This window comes from Camelus ferus, chromosome 11 (assembly GCF_009834535.1).
Source record: "Camelus ferus isolate YT-003-E chromosome 11, BCGSAC_Cfer_1.0, whole genome shotgun sequence".
Lineage (NCBI taxonomy): Eukaryota > Metazoa > Chordata > Mammalia > Artiodactyla > Camelidae > Camelus > Camelus ferus.
In genome coordinates, this window is record NC_045706.1 from 50,478,607 (window position 1) to 50,498,599 (window position 19,993).

General features: G+C 41.2%; 1 protein-coding gene and 1 non-coding gene across 5 annotated transcripts in view; both read left to right on the plus strand.

Annotated features, from left to right (window-relative positions):
- Positions 1-1,689: 1,689 nt before the first annotated feature.
- On the plus strand, positions 1,690-1,854 carry LOC116667432. Its single transcript, XR_004324307.1, has one exon. It is a non-coding gene; the product is annotated as a U1 spliceosomal RNA (small nuclear RNA).
- Positions 1,855-10,669: 8,815 nt separating this feature from the next.
- Positions 10,670-19,993, plus strand: part of VCL (vinculin) — a 91,702-nt gene continuing 82,378 nt past the window's right edge. For 3 of the 4 annotated variants that reach the window (XM_032491563.1, XM_032491565.1, XM_032491564.1), the window contains exon 1: positions 10,670-10,943. In XM_032491563.1, coding sequence (XP_032347454.1) covers positions 10,776-10,943 — 168 coding nt within the window. In that variant the 5' untranslated portion in view covers positions 10,670-10,775. The remainder of the gene's footprint in view (positions 10,944-19,993) is intronic. The other variant, XM_032491566.1, reaches the window with a different exon arrangement.

The window sequence follows — 19,993 nt, forward strand, 5'->3', positions numbered from 1 at the left end:
GATGGAGTGCATAGCTTCCTAAGTTAGAGTTTACCCAGTGCCAGATCTTGGACTGATGGTGTCTGGAACACCAAGGGATCTTATTTTCTTAATTTTTATTTATTCATTTTAGGTTTTTTTGGAGGGAAGGGGAGGTAATTAGGTTTGTTTGTTTGTTTGTTTTTAGAGGAGGTACTGGGGCTTGAACCCAGGACCCAGTGAATGCTAAGCATGCCCTCTACCACTTGAGCTATACCCACTCCCCTGAGGGATCTTATTAACCATACAGATTCTTTGGCCCCATCACAGACCTACTGAGTCAGGGTATTCTAGGCAAAGCCTACAAATTTGTGTTTTGAAAAAGCTCCCTTAGTTGATTCTGAGGTGCAGCCAAATGTTAGAACTACTGACCTGTATGTCTGGAAGACTCCATGCCTCTGAATGTTCTGCCTGTTGTCCTACTACCACAATGCCTGAAATTCTCATGTTCCACTTAAATATTGAGGATTTTCATTGATGTGCAAATGTTATCAATGTGTGTTAATCAGGTCTCCTTCAGTTGTCAGTGATATAAATCTAACCTAAAGGGAAATGGCTGATAGAACTGAGAAGAGGAAAGGGGCTTTTCAGCCATGGCTTGCTTCACTGTTCAAATGTCATCAAGGACTGGGTCTTTCCAGCTCTTAGACAGCTCTCTCTACCTAATGGGGAAGAAAGTTGTTGTCAGGCCATGATTCACAGCCTCAGGGGGTGGCCGGGTGGGTGTGTGGAGAGGGAGTGGAGAGGATGGGGAAAGAGAGAGAGGGACAAACAGAATTTTCTAATAGCTCAGCATGAGAGTTCCTAAGAATCTTGAGCCATTCAGGGGTCACATGCTTATCATTGAGTGGGAAAAGAGGTGTGGTCAGCCTCATCTGGACCATCTGCGATAGGTTCTCTTTAGGAAAGAAGGGTTTTATCACCAAGATGAATGTGATGCTTGGAAGTCAAAATAACAGATGATTGCTACAATACGGTGTGATGGGACAAGGAACTCATAAGCAAGGGCCAGTGCTTCAAAGTGTAGTCTAGGGATCCCCTTGAGTCTCTGAAACAGTATTGGGGGTCCACATTATTTTTCATAAAATAAGTTATTTATGTTAACACATGATGGGTTTATTATGGTTATTTTTAAATGAATAAATATGTAAAAGTTTTATAATTTCTTTAAAACAGTAAATATTAATAACTATAGTCACATAAACAAAAAATCTTTGGGGTCCTCCATAATTTTTAGGACTGTATAGAGATCCTGAGACCAAAAAGCTTAAGAACTGCTGGCATATGCAGAAATTAGCTAACAGTTTTGCCGAATAGTAGCTTTACTCTCTAGGGTTAAACTGGGATCTGCAAAAACACTGCTGAAAGAAGTTCTCTGTACATAAAAATCTAGGACTGAAAGTTCCATTTGATGGATTAAGAAAACCCATGGGAATGAGGAAGATATGAAGAACCCGTCTGCGCAACTAAGAAAACTGTGTCCTCTTACCATTTTAAGTATTTAACACGTGCAAATTAAGGATTGTTTGGAAATGGTGAAAAGATAAATGACTGCATTTGCAGTCATTTTAAAAAGAAAAGCAGGAGAAATGAATAAATAAAATATCAGAGTAGGCACTAGCATTGGAAAGTTAGAAGCAGCAAGAACTATTACATTAAAAATGGCTTCCGATACTTGCCTGGCAGGGGAGACACCACGATCACGAAGGCGGTTTTCCCAGGGCAAGGCTTATCCGTCGCGCGCGGGATGTGCTGACCCCTTGCGATTTCCGCAAATGTGGGAAACTCGACTGCATAATTTGTGGTAGTGCGGGACTGCGTTGGCGCTTTCCCCTGAGTTTGCGGTATGAAAATACAGAGCTGTTGTTGTGCGTTCTTTTTCTTTCTCCCAGAAGCGCTTCTTGACCCCCCGCGCTGTTGGTGACGGGGTCTTGGCCGTCCATCCTCCGGGCAAAGGCTCAGCGTGTGCGTGGCTTGTTCTCGTTCGGCGGGGAGCTGTGCATCACCCGCCACGCGTCTCGCGCGGCTCGTGGTGGAACTTCACAGCAGCTGTCCGCGTGGGGCACCATTTTCGGTCGCTTTGCAGCGTTTGCTCAAGTTCTTACTTAGTATGGCGGTTAGTGCACTTCTCAGAGGCAGCGGGAAGCTTTCCCAGCAGCCACCGGGTTCTCGTGCAGGCCCTGCTTCAAATGCAAAAAAAAAAAAAAAAAAAAAAAAAAAGGGTTCCGAGAAATATGAGTGTATCTGTCCAACTAAAAGACATATATGAGTGTTCATAGAAGTTTTAGTCATATAGCCAAAATTTGGGGAAAAAAATCAAATGTCCACCAACAGGACAAAGGCTAAATTTTAGTATATTCATAAAATGAAATACTATGCAGCAACAACAAAAGAACAGACTACTGCTGGATGTGAGCATCTGGATGAATCTCATAGCTATAATGATAACTGGAAGAAGCCAGGCACAGAAGAGTACATACTGTGTGATTCCATTTGCACAAACATCAAGCACAGGCAATGCTAGTCTAGGAGGATGATAGAAATGAGATCAGTGAGTACTTCCGGGGGAGGGGTGTTTTAGATAACTATTCCTGTGTATGGAATTACCCAGAATATTAATGGCATAAAAGAACAAAAAATATTTATTATCTCACGTAAATTCCTCTGGGTCAGGGATTTGGGAACAGCTTATCTGGTGGTTCTAGTTTGGGGTCTCTCATAAGATTGCAGTCAAGTGTCAATCAGGCTGCAGTTATCTGAATATTATACTTTAATAACATTTTTCAAAAAAAAGCGATCACTTTCCTCTACAAATTGCTAGACTGTAAGCTCTGTCTGTCTGAGTCACCACCTCTGTGCACCTGGCACAGTCTGGCATACAGTAGGTGCCCCATATCAAGTTAGTTTCTTTTGGTTGCAATCGAAAGAAAATGCTAATCAAACTGACTTAAACAACAAAATTTAGTTGCTCAGCATGTTGGGTCATTTTGTGTCAACTAGACTGGGCCATGAGGTGTCCAGATATTTGGTCAAATGTTATTCTGGGTGTTTCTGTGAAGACGTCTTTGGATGAGACTAACATTTAAATTGGTAGACTGAGTAACACAGATTGCCTTCCCTAATGTGAGTGGGCCCCATCCAATCAATTGAAGCCCTGAATAGAAAGAAAAGCGTGACTCTCCCTGCCCTGCCCAGTAACAGAGAATTCTTTTTTTTTTAACTGAAGTAGAGTCAGTGACAATGTGTCAATTTCTGATGTACAGCACAATGTCCCAGTCAAGCATATACATACATATATTCGTTTTCATATTCTTTTTCATTAAATGTTATTACAAGATATTGAATATAGTTTCCTGTGCTGTACAGAAGAAATTCGTTTTTTTGAGAATTCTTTCCTGCCTTGCTTTTGCAATGAGCGCAGTTATAGCTACTATCTCACTGCAGCCTCATGAGAGACTCTGAACTAGAACTTCCCAGCCAAGCCATTTCCAAATTCCCAAGTCACAGAAAACATGAGAGAGAATAAGATTATTATTTGGAGTAAATTACATGCAGCAATAGATAACTAATATATGTCTCCGAAGTATTAGATTCTACAAGCTAAGGATGAAGCAGAGAATGACTGTTGAATAGCAACCAATGGTGTTTGTCCATCTCATAAGTAATAAACGTGTTAAAGCAACAATTCAATGCCTATAAAAATAAAAACTCAAGGCTATTTTTCAAAGCACTATTTAGAATAATAAAAAGTTGAAGATAGACTAAATGTCCCAAAATAGGAAGATGTTTAGTTAAATTATGATTCTTGCACACTTTAAATGTAATATGGCTATCAACTGACTATGAAAATTAAGTTTTGAAGAATATTCAATGTCATGGGTATATGTTCTTGATATTATGTTCTTGATATAATAATGTTAAGGTAAAAATAGCAGGAATAAAAATTGAACACTATTTTAAAAGGGTGAATTTTATAGTATGCAAATTATCTCAGGAAAAAATCTGTATGAGAAAAAAACTGAACACATAAAAATATATATGAACAGAAAAAAGGCTGAAAGGGAATATTTTAAAATGTTATTAGTAGTTATCTCTGGGAGCTGGAATTTTACATGATTTTTAATAATCTTTGTAGCTTTCTCACACAGTGTAGAAGGTTGAAGTGCAATAAAAAATTGAGAAAACTGGAAAAAGTGTAGAGCTGAAAATGATTTAAATTCACAATGATTTTTTAAAAAATTGGTCAAGAAAGAAGAGCAGCGTCATATGGTAGTTCTATTTTTAACTTTTTGAGGAACTTCTATGCTGATTTCCATCATGGTTATACCAACTTATATTCCCCACAGTGTATAAGGATTCACTTTTCTCCATATCTTCTCTAACACTTGTTATTTTTTGACTTTTTGATAGAAAACATTCTAACAGATATGAGGTGATATCTCAATGTGGTTTTGATTTGCATTTTCCTGACGATTAGTGATTTTGAGCACCTTTTTGGATGTCTTCTTTGGAAAAATGCAATCCCACTTCTGGGTATAAACCCAAAGGAAATAAAATCTAGCTTTTGAGGTGATATCTGTGCTCTCATGTTCACTACAGCATTACTCACAATAGCCACGAAATGGAAACAACCTAAGGTGTCCACCAAAGGATATGAAAGCATGTGGTGTATATGTATACTGTGGAATATTATTCAGCTTTTAAAAAGAAGGAAATACTGCCATTTGCAACAAAATGGATGAAACTGGAGGACATTACGCTAAGTGAAATAAGCCAGACACAGAAAGATAAATACTGCATGATCTCACTTACAGGTGGAATTTTAAAAATTCAAACTCAGGAACAGAGAGTAGAAGTGTAGTTACTAGGGGACAGGGAGAGGGAGTAGGAGAAATGGGGAAACATTGGTCAAGGGGTGCAAACTTCTAGTTATAGGATGGATGAGTTCTGGAGACTGAATGTATAGCATGGTGACTGTAGTTAATATATACTTGAAATTTTTTGGGAGTATGTCAAGTATTGTAAACACACACACAAAATGGTAACTAAATGAGGTGATGGATGTGTTAATTAGCTTGATGGTGGTAATCATTTCACGATGTGTACGTATATCAAAACACCATACTGGACACTATAAATGTATATATACATATATGATACCATATATTTTTTATAAGCAAATAAATAGTTTCTGTTTATTAATTACACCTTAATAAAGCTGCGGGTAAAAAAGAAAAAGAAGAACCACAGTGTTTTCAAAGTGATGGCGGAAGTGGTTGCGGTTTTGGGTGGGAGTGGAGGGTGGGGTGTGGTGTATATGCAGCATTTGGGGAGGGGAAGGAAGAGCTAGTGATTGAGCCACTATGTGGTTGTGATGTGGGGACAGCATGGGGAAGGGGCTGATCACGTGTTCTAGAGAGAGAAGGTACATCTATGGTGAGTTGGGGAAATGCAGTGTGTGTGTGTAAGCTGTAGATTCACCCATGTGGGCATGAAGTGCCCTGCAGTGTACTGAGTAGGTGTAAGGAAATCCTTAGACACATGACTGATACAGAGCAGTCCCACACCTCCCCAGGAGGAGAGCACAGACACAGGGAGTGAAACTGAGCATCCCAACTAAATATAGAGGATTCTCTCTCCTTGACTGAAATGTCCACAAACTGTACTCACAATGACAGCTGCTACTACGTCTCAATGTCCTAGACTGTGTAATAAGTGAGAACTGTACTTCTTGTTTTCCACCTACCTCAGAGAATTGCTATGGACTTGAAAGAATCTAAAGTTTCCCATGTCATGGGCACTGTCTAAAACTCTTTCCCAATTTTTTCTAACTGGAAAATGCTAAATTCTTATATATCTTACAATCTTCCCTATCATTAGTGGCCTTCAAACTAATTACATGGCAAAGAGTAACGTTGAGTTACCACAACCACGAGCAAATGTCGCTCCATCTTTAACCTCTGTAGGTTATAATCTTGTGGAAATTTACCTTTTCATCCTTTCTTGTCTTTGAGTTGTATGAACACTTACTTCTGTCCTGTGAAATTAATCACTGTCCCGGAACATGCTCCCACCTGCTGGTCTTACTCATTCTGGAATGTATGCCCTCTTGCCTGTCTAACCAAGTATTGTTCTTCTTTTGAGGCTAAGTTTGTTTCACCATCCCATAAACCCTTTCTTACCCTCAGGCCCAGGAAGATCTCCTCTTGGAACTTGACCATAAGGTCTTCACCACATTATTTATGACTTCCTTTTGTGATGGTTCTTAGTGTAGTGTAGGCTGTGAGTTGAACTTTTCCTCTCTCTGGTAACATGTATTTGAGTGCTTATCATATCCTTTGTATTATAGCCTTTGTATTCAAAGAGTTTGAAAACATTATCCCCATTTTAGAGATGAGAAAACTGAAGCTTTGTAACTAGCTGAGTGTCAATTTTGAAACCATGTGGCTAAGTGCCCAGCTATAAATCTGGGGTTCTGTTACCGTGAAGGAAGAGCAGAACAGATATTGGGGGACATCTAACAGCCTCTGACATGAAGAGATGGGAGGGATACGTAGAATGGTCACCTAATAAAAGACAACTGTGCTAAGTGCCCTGAAGGAGAAAGGAGTCATATAAGCAGGTCATGCCAGGGCTTTGTAGTAGGAAGTCATGGAGAAAGAACTAGAAGTGGGCCTTGAGGCTAGGTACCTTAGTGTTCTACTGCTGTGTAACAAATTACCTCTCAAAACCCATTTATCATCTCAAGATCATATATGTCAGAAGTTCTGCATGGTGTGGCTGGGTTCTCTGCTCAGTATCCCAAGGCTATAATCAAGGTGCCAACTGGACTGAGTTCTCATCTGGAAGCTCTGGGGAAAATCTGTTTCCAAGATCACTCTTCTTGTTGGCAGAATTCAGTTCTGTCCAGGCGGCTGTGGGAACGAGGTCCCTGTTTTCCTTTTGTCTGTCAACCAGGGGCCGGGCTCAGCTCCTGGAGGCTGCCTGCATCCCTTGATGTATGGCCTCCAGCATCTTTGAACCCAGCAACAGCTTGTCAAATCCTTCTTGGGCTTCTAATTTTCAATCTACTCTTATGTGACCAGCTGGAGAAAACTCTCTGCTTTAAAGGAGCTAACGTGATTCGGTCAGGCCTGCCTGGATAATCTCCTTGTCTTAAATTCAACTGGTCTGTATAACATCATCTAATCATGGAAGTAAAATCCATTGTAGTCACAGTCCTGGGGATTACACCAGGGGTGGGAAATCTAGGGGGACATCTCAGAATTTTACCAACCACACTAGCTAAGACAGAGACAAGCAGAGAGAGCTTTCTAGGCGGGAAAGAAATGTAGGCAAAAGCTCAAAAGTGAAAGTCCACCGGGAATTTCTGGAGATGGTGACTATGTCTGTTTGTGGAGCCTCCAATAATAATAATAATAGCTCCCTTTTACTGAGGTCTCCTGGGTGCTTTACACAAATTCATTCACCAATCCTTATATCAGCTCTATGAGGGTGATATTATTTCACTTTTACAAGGAACAAAATTCAGGCAGAGAGAAGAAAAGCCTCTTGCCAGATTTCAGTCCCAATTAAGTTGAAAAGCTGGGATCACAGGTTGAGCTCTGGATGACTTCGAGCCTGTGCTCTCTGCACTGTTTAACTTGCCTGTCTGTGGGTCTGGGGGGAAGCAGAAGGCAGTAAGTTTGATCTGAGTCCAGTCTGTGGAGGCACTGATGCTAACGTGTGTTAAGAGGTGCCATGGAAGATTTTAGAGGGTTCATGTGAATTGTAGGGGAGGAAGTGGGACAGAAGTGGATATGGATGTGGATGGAGGGGAACACATCAGCTGGATGTGTGATGTGGTCTTTTAGGGAGGCTAATATGGCCAGTTAGGAGGATCCTGGATTACAAGAGTTGCAGGCAGAGATGATATGTTACAGTGAAAAGACTACTGTGTGATCAAGCCCCTGAATCTTGCTGCCAATTTGCAGGAAATTTACAGGACAGAAGAACATGTTAAACTTCATGTGAGTATACAATCAACAAAGTGGAGGCAGAATGAGGATCACAGGAAACAAATTGCATATAGTTCCATCACCCCAGTGCTACTACTACTAATGTGAAATAACAAGCAGAGAAAACAGCTTTGGTAGATGTGTTAAGACTAGACAAAATTTCTATTAGTTTTTAAAATTTTTAATGGAGGTGCTGGGGATTGAACCCAGGACCCTCGTGCATGCTAAGCATCTGCTCTGCCACTGAGCTATATCCACCCCCTTACTAGTTTTGATAAGCGGCTCCAGGTGAAATTGGAGGTCCCAAGGAGCTGTTTAGTAATTAAGAATCAGTCCTGGTCAGACCTAGGTAACCAGCTGTGTTAACTAGGAATAGGTTTGTGGGTATGCAATCAGTATAGCTACACAGGGCCCCAGAAGTTCAGAAGAACTTCATATTTGGGGTCCAATGCTCTGCAGTCACTGTCTTGATTCTTAATTTTATCTTTGAGTTTGTATTTTAGACGAGAAGTCCAATGGGACAACTGGAATGTGCACTGGGGGGCTTGGAGCTTCAGCTTCTGCGTGGCCCTACCTTCCACCACCTCCCTTGGTGGGTTTTCAGCAGCTTACTCTCCCAAGCTCTGGCCTCCTGACCCCACCCAGCCTCCCCAGCTCCTGTTCAGTGACCACTTCTGCCTTCTGCTCTGCCTTGGCCAAGGCTCTGTGTATGCTACCCATGATGTCTAGGGGTAAGACAAGGAGGTGGCCATACTCAATCCAATCTATCAATGCCACTTCAGTTGGTGGGGGTGAGCCTCTTGCCTTCCTTGATCCAGTTACCGAGAGAGTCTCAGGGTGGAGGTTGTAATACCTTTGGAGGTCACCCATTTGCTGTTGATTGGGAAGGGAGGCCTGTGGGAAGGGGAGATGCCTGGCTGGGTCTCCTTGTCCCTAGCTGGGAATAGCATGTCAGTCCAGCAACCGGCAGGAGGAGGCTTCAGGCAGCCAGTGAGCTGCATGGGCTCCCAAATTCCTGTGGGGGGAGGGGGACCTGAACTCATCCACAAAGTATCCCCTGCCCAAGGAGTGTGACATTAACTAGTAAATACGAAATACCATGACAGGTTGAAAGACCATCAAAGGAAGGAATAAGCTCTACACTTTAGTATATTTAACAGTGCTTTCTCCTACTTCCTGATCCACATTTTTGTTTTGCACTGGGCCCCACAAATTAAATAGCTGATCCTATGTGTAATCTTATAAATTACCAAGTACCAAATTCTAAGTTTCTTAGAATTTAAAGAGTACCAAATAAATGTTAGCTTAAAATTGAGAGATAAAGAAATCCATTGCCTATATGGACATGTGAGCAACAACAACAAAATGAAAGTATTATGAGAAGGAAAAGTGCAGAATTTGATAATATACACAGCAGAAACAGAGGAGATTATATATATATATAATATTATATATGTAAAATACATATATATATAATACTGGACAAAAATTGCACAGGGCAACACACATAGTTTAGTCTCTTGAGAAATGTGGAAACTTGAGAAATATTTTCATTTGACTAGACCATCTTCCGCTTGGAGGTACTCATGAAAGTGTTTTGTCTTGGAATGGGGAAGTTTAGACAAAAGAGATTTTGAGGTGAGGAAGACATTTACAAGATGTCTTCTACAAAGCATGCTGTGATTGAATTAGACAATTTGGTCTTATCCATCAAAATGTAAAATGTACATATTTTTGCATTTTCACTTCATTTTTAGATTCTAAATAAATACACATGTGCACAACAGAGAGGCAAGTCCCATGATGTTCATTCGTAATTGTTTTTCTAATAGCAAAGAACAGAATCCAACCGAAATGTCTATTATTAGGAAATTGTTTGATTTCATGCAATGGAATACCATGCAGCCTTTAAAAAGAATGAGGTAGCTCTAGACCTATATTTACCAATAGTGAGATAACCAGGGAATTTTAATTAAGGGGAGAAAGTATCAAGTTTCAGGAAAATGTTTAATCCCACTCACGTAGAAAATATATGTGTACAAGAAAGCAAGTAGAGAAAGGTCTAGAAGCCTGCACACCAAACTGTTAACAGTGAGTATCTCTTAAGGATGGGAGTGGGTGGAATGTGTATGTGAATGAATGAGACGCTCATGTATCTCTGTGCCTCATTGTTGTTCGAACGTATTACTGAGAGAAATGGAAAGAGTATTTTGAGGGCATCGTATGACAGGAAAAGTTTGGGAGCTGGCAGGGAGACCTATAGGTCAGATTCCAGCACCGCCCGAGGTGAGGAGACCCCGCCCCGCTGAGGTGATTCTGCAGAGGGGCGGAGCTCTGCAGAGCAGAGGCGGGAGGCGGCCCCGGGGGGCGGGGCCCCCGACTCCAGCCGCACGCTCCGTTCCCACCATGCCCTTATAAGGAGCGCCCGGCGTTAGGGCTCGGGAATCCGGTCGCAATCCCTGTGGCGCAGCCCCAGTCCCAGGCCCCTCCCTTGGGAATGGGGGCGGGGCGGGGTCTTGGCGGCGCGGTTGCGGGGGCGGAGCATCTCGAAGCGGGACCAATAGGTGTGGCGGCCCGGCTCTGAGAGGCGCTGCCATTGGGCGCGGCGACGCGAGGGGGCGGGGCACCCGGGAGGCTGGTTACGCTGAGGGAAGCCCGGACTCCGTAGTCGCTGCTCGGAGTCCGTCTCTCCGCGGGTTCCCGGTCCAGCCGTTCTCAGTTTTCTGTAGTCTGCGGTTCGCCGCCCCGCTAGCCGCCGCGATGCCGGTGTTTCATACACGCACGATCGAGAGCATCCTGGAGCCGGTGGCGCAGCAGATCTCGCACCTGGTGATCATGCACGAGGAAGGCGAGGTGGACGGCAAAGCCATCCCTGACCTCACTGCGCCTGTGGCCGCCGTGCAAGCGGCCGTCAGCAACCTCGTTCGGGTGAGCGCGCTGGGCCTGGGATGGTGAACGGGGGCGGGACACGTCCCTGGGATCCCAGCCCGCCTCGCGGCTCCTTTTCGCTGCCTGTGGCTTTGCGCGGGGGCTCTGAAGCCAGACCGCCACGGGTTTGAATCCTGACTCCCCCGTGCTGTGACCTTGAGCAAGCCCCTGCACCTCTCTGGGCTTCAGTTTCCTCATCTATAAAATGGGGGCAATCATAATAATACGGGTTTGCTGTGAAGGTTTGGCGAGGTGGTGTTTATAAAGTGCCTAGCGCAGCTGTAAGACCCATAGTAAGCGCTCAATAAATGATTGGTATTAGGATGTCGGATAGCCCCTTTCCGTCAGCGGGCTGTCTCCCCTCGCGTTGACAGCCTTGCTCTCAGCTCCTGCTTAGGCCTCCCCAGTCTGGCTTCTGGGCTGCCGGGTTCTTCTACTGATACACTGCCTTTCCTTCCAGAGATTCTTTGAGCCACGTCGTTCTCCTTTCTAATACTTCTACCCCTCGCCTTGAGACCCGCTTCACCCACCACCCCTCCCCAGCGTTCCCCGCGTCCAGCCCTTTTGTCCACTTGTCTTAACTGGCCACTCGTCTCTGTTTCCTCCCTTCCTGGACATTCTACTTCTGCTCACACCTCCGGCACTTACAAACACCGGGTAGTTTCTTTATGCAGTTATTCAGGACCTCGAATAATCCCTTTTCCCCTTTCGCTTAACCCAGCTGTTTTTAATTTTCAACCCCCTCCCGTGGAGATTTCCACCTGGCTTCTACCTGCTGTCAAACGGCTTCCTCCCACTGGGGCCTTTCCAGACTCGGGGACCCTCCTCCTCGGCCCCTCCTCCTGGCAGGAAGCAAGATGGAGCTGCTGGGAGAGGCCTGTGGAATCTGGGATCTGCGGCCCCTGCCGGAGGAAAGGACGGGGCGTCTCCTCCCCGAAACACAACTTTCCTAGATGCCTAAGTGGCTCTGCAGACCCATGTAGCCCACAGCTGTGACTAATAACCGAGGTGGTTCCTGGAGGAGGCGGAGTCCATTTCTGAAATAGGAAAAGAGGTGCTGTGACCAAACTCCCAACACTCCGCTGGCTAATATCACACTTTTCTTTCCTACACTGAGTGGGTGACTCAGACTGCTGCTGCCTGTGAGGAACAACTTTGGAAAAAGTTCATACTGTTTCCCCCTTGAGCTGTGTAAATAGTGTGTCAGGGTAGTTAGGAGGCTGGGAGGCAACTGTGGGTCTGGGTGGGGCTTGGGTTACTTATCTGATTAGAGCACTTTAATGCACTGGAGGCCTTTCAGCAGCTGAAAGTCTGGCTCAGTCTTCGGGGCCCCTCCACTGTTCAGTAGACTGGTAACCAGGAGGACAGTACAGACCAGATTCCTCATCTGCCTTCTGTGTGGGTTTAGTAAGACTCTATTCAGAAAGAATACTGTATTCATTCAAAACGTCTAGTTCTACATTGTTCTTGTTCTTTTTGTAACTAAGTTTAATCTAGGACTCCAGAGTACATTCTTACGTAGTGGTGTCTAACATGGCTGCATTCCAGGCCTCCATTTTTCAACAAATAGGAAACAATGTAAAGAGACAAGGTAATAGTGTCCCTCCAAGGAGTACTTCAGGAAATGAAATCTTAAAACCACATGTTGCACTTGGAACAGAGCTACTGTAGTCTAGGGGCTGATATCTGGTTAGGCTATTTAGAAAAAAGTTATTTATGAGCTTCAGTGCATGAATTAATAAGAATTGAATGTCTGCTTTGTGGGGAGCATTTTAATAAATCAGTGGTTCTCAGGTTGAGATGTGCATCTGAATCAGCAGTGGGGCTTTTTAGAAATAGAGATGTCCAGCTCCCACCCCAGACTTACTGAGGAGCTCTTCAGGGGGTCTGGTGGAGGCCTTTGAGTTTTTAGGAAGCTTCATAGGTGGCTGTGATACACTCCCTTAGTTAGGAAAACACTGTACTAGATACTGACAGACAAATGCAAAAAAAAAAAAAAAGAGAGAGAGACCAGCCATAAGCTGAAAACAAAATTATGTATAGTTACATACTTCCCAATACATTACAAAAGAAGGGACTTGAGATTGGAGGTAGATAGGAGTTAGCAGAGAGATAGTGGGGGGGGGATTGGGCTGATAACTAGTCATGAACACTGGTGCTTGTGAGTACGACACTTCTAAGTTACAGCAAGTTGATTGTCTTGGCTAGCTCAGGAGGCAAGTTGGAAAGAAACTAAGATCAAGTTGGTGCATGCCATATGGGCAGTTTAACAGAAGTCCAGTAAGATGAACAAAGAGAGTGGGCAGGAGAGGATGAGGGCAGTGTGGGAGGGAGACTGTATAGATTGTGTTGTAGAGAAGCCAGAGGACCTGCTCATTGCTTGGAATTCTGGGTGTCAGTTGTGGCAATTATATATATATATATGCTGAGTACTGTGATGAATCCTGTCAAGTTCCCAGCTAGATTGTGTCTGGAGAACCGGCCTTGTCTGATAAGTGTGTGCTCTCCAGATGCTCCCCTCAACATTGGCACGTGGGGTGGCTTGATAAGTATTGTGGAAGGGAAGATGCAACTATGGGAAGGGAAATAAATTAGGAGACTTTTAAAATTGGTTGGTCATGAAGAAAACGAAGGCCTGGACTTAGGGTGTGACAGGGAAAATGGATCAGGAATTAGAACAGTATTAGAAATATAGTAGAAGAAGAATTAGTCGAGCTTGTTAATAGAACTCTCAGAAAAAAAAATGCAATATTACTATAAAATAATGAAACTAATTTTTGAACAAATGTTTTGGAATTTATGCAGTTCACATTTTTTTTTTTCAGTTATCATGGGAGATTATATCCTTATTCCAGTGCTTCTCTTTGGGAATTTCTTACAGATTATTTACAAACATATGTCAAATTAATTTGATTTTGGTGAAGAAAATTTTATCTGAAGTGTGCATTCCTTATCTCTGCTACTTTGTGTACCATTCCTGAGTCTAAATGACTTTTGGACCTTTCCAAAATTAAAATTTACCAGGTGAAGATGAAATTCTGCATTGTTAAACAGTAGTTATCCACTGATCAAATAGGTATTTATTGAGCCCCCCTTTTAATGTCAAAGCAATAAGTATGATACTGGGCAGAGTAAATATAATACTGGGTTGAAAGTCCTAAGTGGCTTGGAGGAAGAGAAGTACCATGGAAGTTCAGAGGAAGGTAAGTTTCCTTTTCATAAGAGCATGGGGACAGCTTCTTAGAAGAGGTGACATTTGAACTGGCTTTAAAGATGGGTGGGATTTGAACATTTAAAGATGTGGTAAGAAGGGCGTTAGGAGTGGAAAGAACTCAGACAAAGGCACAGGATCATTGAGAATCTAAGGATCAAGTTTTGACTGAGGGCATCATTAAGCAAGACTCTGCTGAATTTACAATTTTTCATTTATGTTAAACAAAAGTAGTCTGGTCACTATATATATGTATATATAATCACAACTGAGTCATCACTTTTACCCCACACTTAGGGAGAGAATAGGATGTGAATATTTATTTGCATGTCCTTTTTTCAACTCGGGATCCTGAACAAGACCTTTTTTTTTTTTAAAACAGCTTTTTGATGTATAATTCACATACCACACAATTCGTTCATTTAAAATGTACAATCCAGTGTTTTTTTTTAGTATATTTAGAGTTCTGCAATATCACTACAACTAATTTTAGGACATTTTGTCCCCTCAGAAAGAAACTTCATACCTATTAGCAATCACTCATTCTCTCCCATTCCCCACCACCCCCACCATATGCAACCACCAATCTACTTTCTGTCTCTAGATTTGCCTATTCTGGATATTTCATATAAATGGAATCATAAAATATGTGGCCTTTTGTGTCTGACTTCTTTCACTTAGCATAATGTTTTCACGGTTCATCCATGGTGTAGTATGTATCAGAAATCCACTCCTTTTTGTTGCTGAATAATATTCCATTGGATAAAAGAAGGCCATTTCAACACAGTGATTCTGATACAATAAGAAAACAAGGAGCTGGCCTAGGAGAAAGAAGGATGGGAAAGGAAAAAATAGAGGAGGGGTACAAGTTCCAAGGGGAGGGTTCAGTAAGCAGTGTGAAAAATTCCGAACTCTTAGACTGCCCGTCTTGTAGCATGGTATATAAATTTGTCTTTTTTTCCCGCATTGAAATGGCCCATAGAAATCTCAGTCTTTGTGACCATATAGTCATGCCAGTTTTATTAATGGGGTTCAGACATTGCCTTTTCCATTGCATCTGAGGGCATGTGTTGCAACTCCTCCTGGGGCTCATGAAATATTTATTTTGGGAGTTTTTGTGCCCTTGACTTTTATGAGCCTCACCCGTATATCATACCCTGTTGGGACCAGCTCTGGGACAAATAGCAGCATTGTCTTTACTTTAAACTGATAGATGGCAAAGACTGTTCTGCTCTTAAAAAGAGCTCAGCAATTTTGTCATTTGTAAATCATCTGTATTAACATCTGAAAGTATTCTTTAATTTCTTTTGGTTGATATTGGACTTATTTCAGTTAAAATAAATAACAATGATGTTTGGGTGACAGGCCTGTGGGTGATTTTTTTCCTTAATCTGTAGTTTCCAGTTTTTCAAATGGACATATAAATTCCCATATTAAGGAAAAATTAATAGAGTAAATAATAAGAGTATTTGTATAATCCTTTATAGCTTATAAAATGCTTTCATATATATAATCTCAGCAATCCTTTAAGGTAGGTATTGCTATGGTCCCAATTTTACAGGTGAGGATACTGTATGTAGATCAGAGAAATTAAGTAACCTGCCCACAGTGGCACAGTTAGTGGTGGAGCTTGGAGTCAAACTCTGTTTCTCATACTCTGGATCCTCTGCTTTTTTGACTCCACGATTATTTGTTCACTTAGAGCAAAGTTGTTAAATATCAGTGGAAGTTTTCCACCTTGAATCAGAAGCAAGAAGAATGCTGTTAGTTTCCATTTGTCCTGGACCTGGCAAGGTTACCCGTTTGAAGCCTGGCTTTGGCATGGCCTGTGTGAAGGGCCTATATGAAAAAAATGATGTGAAGGTAGGGTTCTGTTTCACAGTGACGTTCAATTTTGTAGCATTAAAAAAATAAAGAATAGATACAGATCAGCACAAAGTATTTATGCCTACAAAACAGATAAAGACATTTTATAGTATATATGGCTGCTTGGCTTGAAGCCTATTAGAACTAAGTAGTATTTAAAGTAGCTTTGTAGGATTTCTATTTAAATAGTATTTAAAGTAGGTTTGTGCATTCTTGAGGAATCATGAAGTTTCATTTGAAAGATTCTGTCTTTAGATCAAAAGAGAGACACGAATGGGACTTTGTTCCTATGATACTGAACATTTGCTCATATGATTGAGAAAGGGAAGAGTTTTGGAGATTGTATGTTTGTAATTTTAATGGAGCCCCAACTTAAATATTTGTTTCTATATATTGACACAGTGGAAGGTTGGGCTTTTCTAAAGCTCTTTTATAAACAGCACTGGTATAACGATAATAAAAATAAAAGTTCTTTTATATTTTACAGACAAAATAAAAGTTACATTTTAGGGACAAAATAAAAGTTAAAGTCCTGTGGTGTCAACCCCAGTATCTTAAGTTGACTCCTTTTGTTACAGTCCAGGAGTAAGGGCAGCATTAAGGTGACTGCTTTTATGGAGATGGGGGGGACTTATTTGGGTTTTAATGTTTCTTGTATATTTATTCAAAAAGTAGTCTAGTCATTTTATATACTTACTTAATTGCTGCATATATATATATATATTTATATATTTTATTTATTTATTTATTTATTATTTATTATTTATTATTATTATTTATTATTTTAAAAGCTTTCTGACAAATTCCTGGCCTTATGCTGGTGCACTTAGGAAGAGGATAGGGTCGGAATTTCTTCATTATCCGCAGGCTACAGTCTAGCATAGCATGCATTTGTTCTCCTGTGACAGTCATCATACTTGGTCAGGGTTTGTCTTCTCCACTGGATTGTAGGTTTCTCCCTGGCAGGGACCATGTCTATTGTGTTTGCTCCTTTGTTTCCAGTGTCAGGCTGGTCATAGGTGTGCAGTAGAACTTCTTTTTCCCCAAATAAACATATATATATAGCATTTCTTTCTTTTTATGTGCAAAATATTGTAATAGGAATTTTTGTGCAACAGATATTTTCCATCCCCAGCTTGCAAACATCTGGTGATTGTTTTCCCTTAATATTCTGTATTTTCCAGTTTTTAAAATGAACATATAAATTCCTATCTTAAGGAAAAATTAATAAGGTGAACAATAAGAATATTTGTACAATCCTTTATAGTTTATAAAATGCTTTCATAGATGTAATCTGTATTTGAACAGTCTCATCAAATTTATAATGGGCTTTGTCTGAAACAAGTAGAATATATACTAAGAGGGAGGAATGAATGGCTAACTGCCCATTGTTTGAGATAACAAAAGTGTCCAGGCTATTTTGGGTTGTGGTTCTCTGTTTCAGAGTCATTTCAACTATGCAGGCCACTTACTAAATTCATAATGTGAGAATATGTTGTCTCCTATCTGAAAGTGGCATTGGGATTTTGCATTCTTTTTGAATTGAGAATGTCTTTTTAAAATTTAATGATTTAGACCAGGTGTTGATATATTATTTGGAGCTCTGCTGGTTATAGACTATGTGGTATCAGACTATGAGTCATGAATTCCTCATTAAAAGATCTTTATTTCCCTGAACCGTATGGCAGGAGACAAAGATATCATAAAGTTGATCTGCTGCTTTTTTGCTTTCTGGTTGATCTGGGCCCAGCCTTTTCCACTGAACCTTATGTCATGGTCATGACAGTGGCTTATATTTTTACATAATAAACCAGCATTAGAGCAGTATCAAAAGAAGTAGCAGTCCATAAAGAGCAAATGTCAGAGGTTAGCTGGTATCACAGCAAGGTTTCTCTCTGGGATAATGCTCTGTGCACAGGACTGTTGCTGGGGAGGGGCCGTTCTATCCATTCGTATTGCTTTCAGGCAGCTCTGCCCTTAAACCTTGCCATCTAGATGAAACTAGAAGAAGAAAACATAAATTTCAGCTTTGTCTTTTTTAAGCTTCAACAGCCTTCAGTGCTGTGCAGTATAAATACTTGAGAGTGAGCTTTAAGGAGTGAAGTTCGAATCTGTAATAGGACTCTGACACACCCAGAGATGAAAGTTGATATGTGGGAGGAAGGACCTCCCATTGGAGGCTTTCGTCTGTCTTTCTGTTCCTTGTCCATTGGACCCGTAGAATTCTTGCAGTACGTGTTTGGGTGTATTGGGCCGTATAGTTAAGTTTGTGTAACGTAAGTTTTGAGTTATCCAGGTGCCTGCTTCTCTGGTTTTTTTCTGTCATTTTTGTATTTATTCAGGTTCCACTGGGAATGGTTATGGAGAGGAAGGCTATCTTACCTGTTTCTTAATAATTTACAAAAGGGTTTATTAGGAAAGAAAGTTGAGATAAATATATAAGTAGGGGATTTTTGTTCACTTGTTTTATCTTTCATTTAACACTAAATAATATTAGTGAACAACACACTACCATTAATTATTTTTTGTCACGTTGAGGCTTCATATAGTCTTTCAAAAAGAACAAATTTTTTCTTGTTACAAAAATATTACATTTTTAGTGTTGAAATTTATAAAAATCTATCTTTAGTCACAATCTTCTGTTTCTCAGCCCTTTTCAGTCTATTTGAACTTGGTTTGTCTTTTTGTCTTTTCTCTCTGCTCCAAACCAGTTTGTGTTTACCTAGCTATAAATACAAATTTAACTATATATAGATGCAGCATCTCATATCCTTTTTCACCATTAACACCCACCCTCCCCCAAACCCTTAAATTCACTTTCCTGCTCAAGAATTTGGAAAGAAAAGTGAGGAAAGCCAGTCTGTTTCAACACCCCCTGACTTTCTCTGTCTTGTGCTGTGTAGGGAGCCATTCTGTATTTAGCTAACTGCTGGTTTAGTAAGTGTGGAATGAAATAACTTCAAAATGATGGACTAGATCCTGAGAGAACGTCTAATCTCAGTATACTTGTTAAAAGTATGGGGGGTCTTTAAGTTGATTAAATATGTTTAAGTATGTACATTATGTGCAGACAGAGGGATAGAGTATGATACAGTCGTGGATAAAAGGGGACTTGTGTCATTCGACATGGGAAGTTGGGGATTCATCACCTTCTTTCCAGTCCCTTGGTAAAGCTTTGTAGACTTTGCGTCCTTGTACTGCAGGGCATCAGCCTTTGGATGATTGATTTGATTGTGTTTGTGTTTTCCCCTCCCTCCCAACTCCCTAGGGTGTCTCCCTTTAAGACTGTTGGTTTCTGGAGGGCAAGGACTGGCTTACATTCTTCTTGATATTCTGGGTGCTATGTTTATCCCAGTCCCTGGCTCACGGTATTCCTTTGATAAGTGTGTTGTGCTTTGGTACTCACTATTCCCACTGGTCATTCTAGGCTCTTTCATGATGACAAGGATAGCTCACTATCTCCTTCCTCCATGGGATGGCCTGGGGATTCTCTTTTCCTGTCCTCAAATGCTGCTATATACAGATGCCTATGTAATCACAAAAAGAAACGAAGATTCACAAATGTTATTCTATTGTGTTTGGTTACATATTTGGACCTTTAGATTCACAAAAAATCTGTCACTCCTATCAGAAGTCAGCTCATTGGACTGGTATGAGTACAGGAGGTGTGTATGTACAGAGAATGAGAGGTAGTGAATCTTAGAACTAAAAATGTTTATAAATGTCTTTAAGTTGCAGAAAATAGAGTCTTTGGCCCTTAGAGAATTCCCCACTGATAAGATTTCCAGTTGAATGACTTTTAAGGGTAAAGTGGCTGAATTTTATTGCAGTTGGCCACAAGCCAAGCCAAAGTCATTCCTTCTTTTGAAATAAGCTTAACTTATTCCCACAAGTCGGCTTTCTGTGAAAAAAGGAAAAATGGTACATTTGTTCTCAGAGTTGAGAGTTGAGGAACCTCTGTTATGTAGTTTCC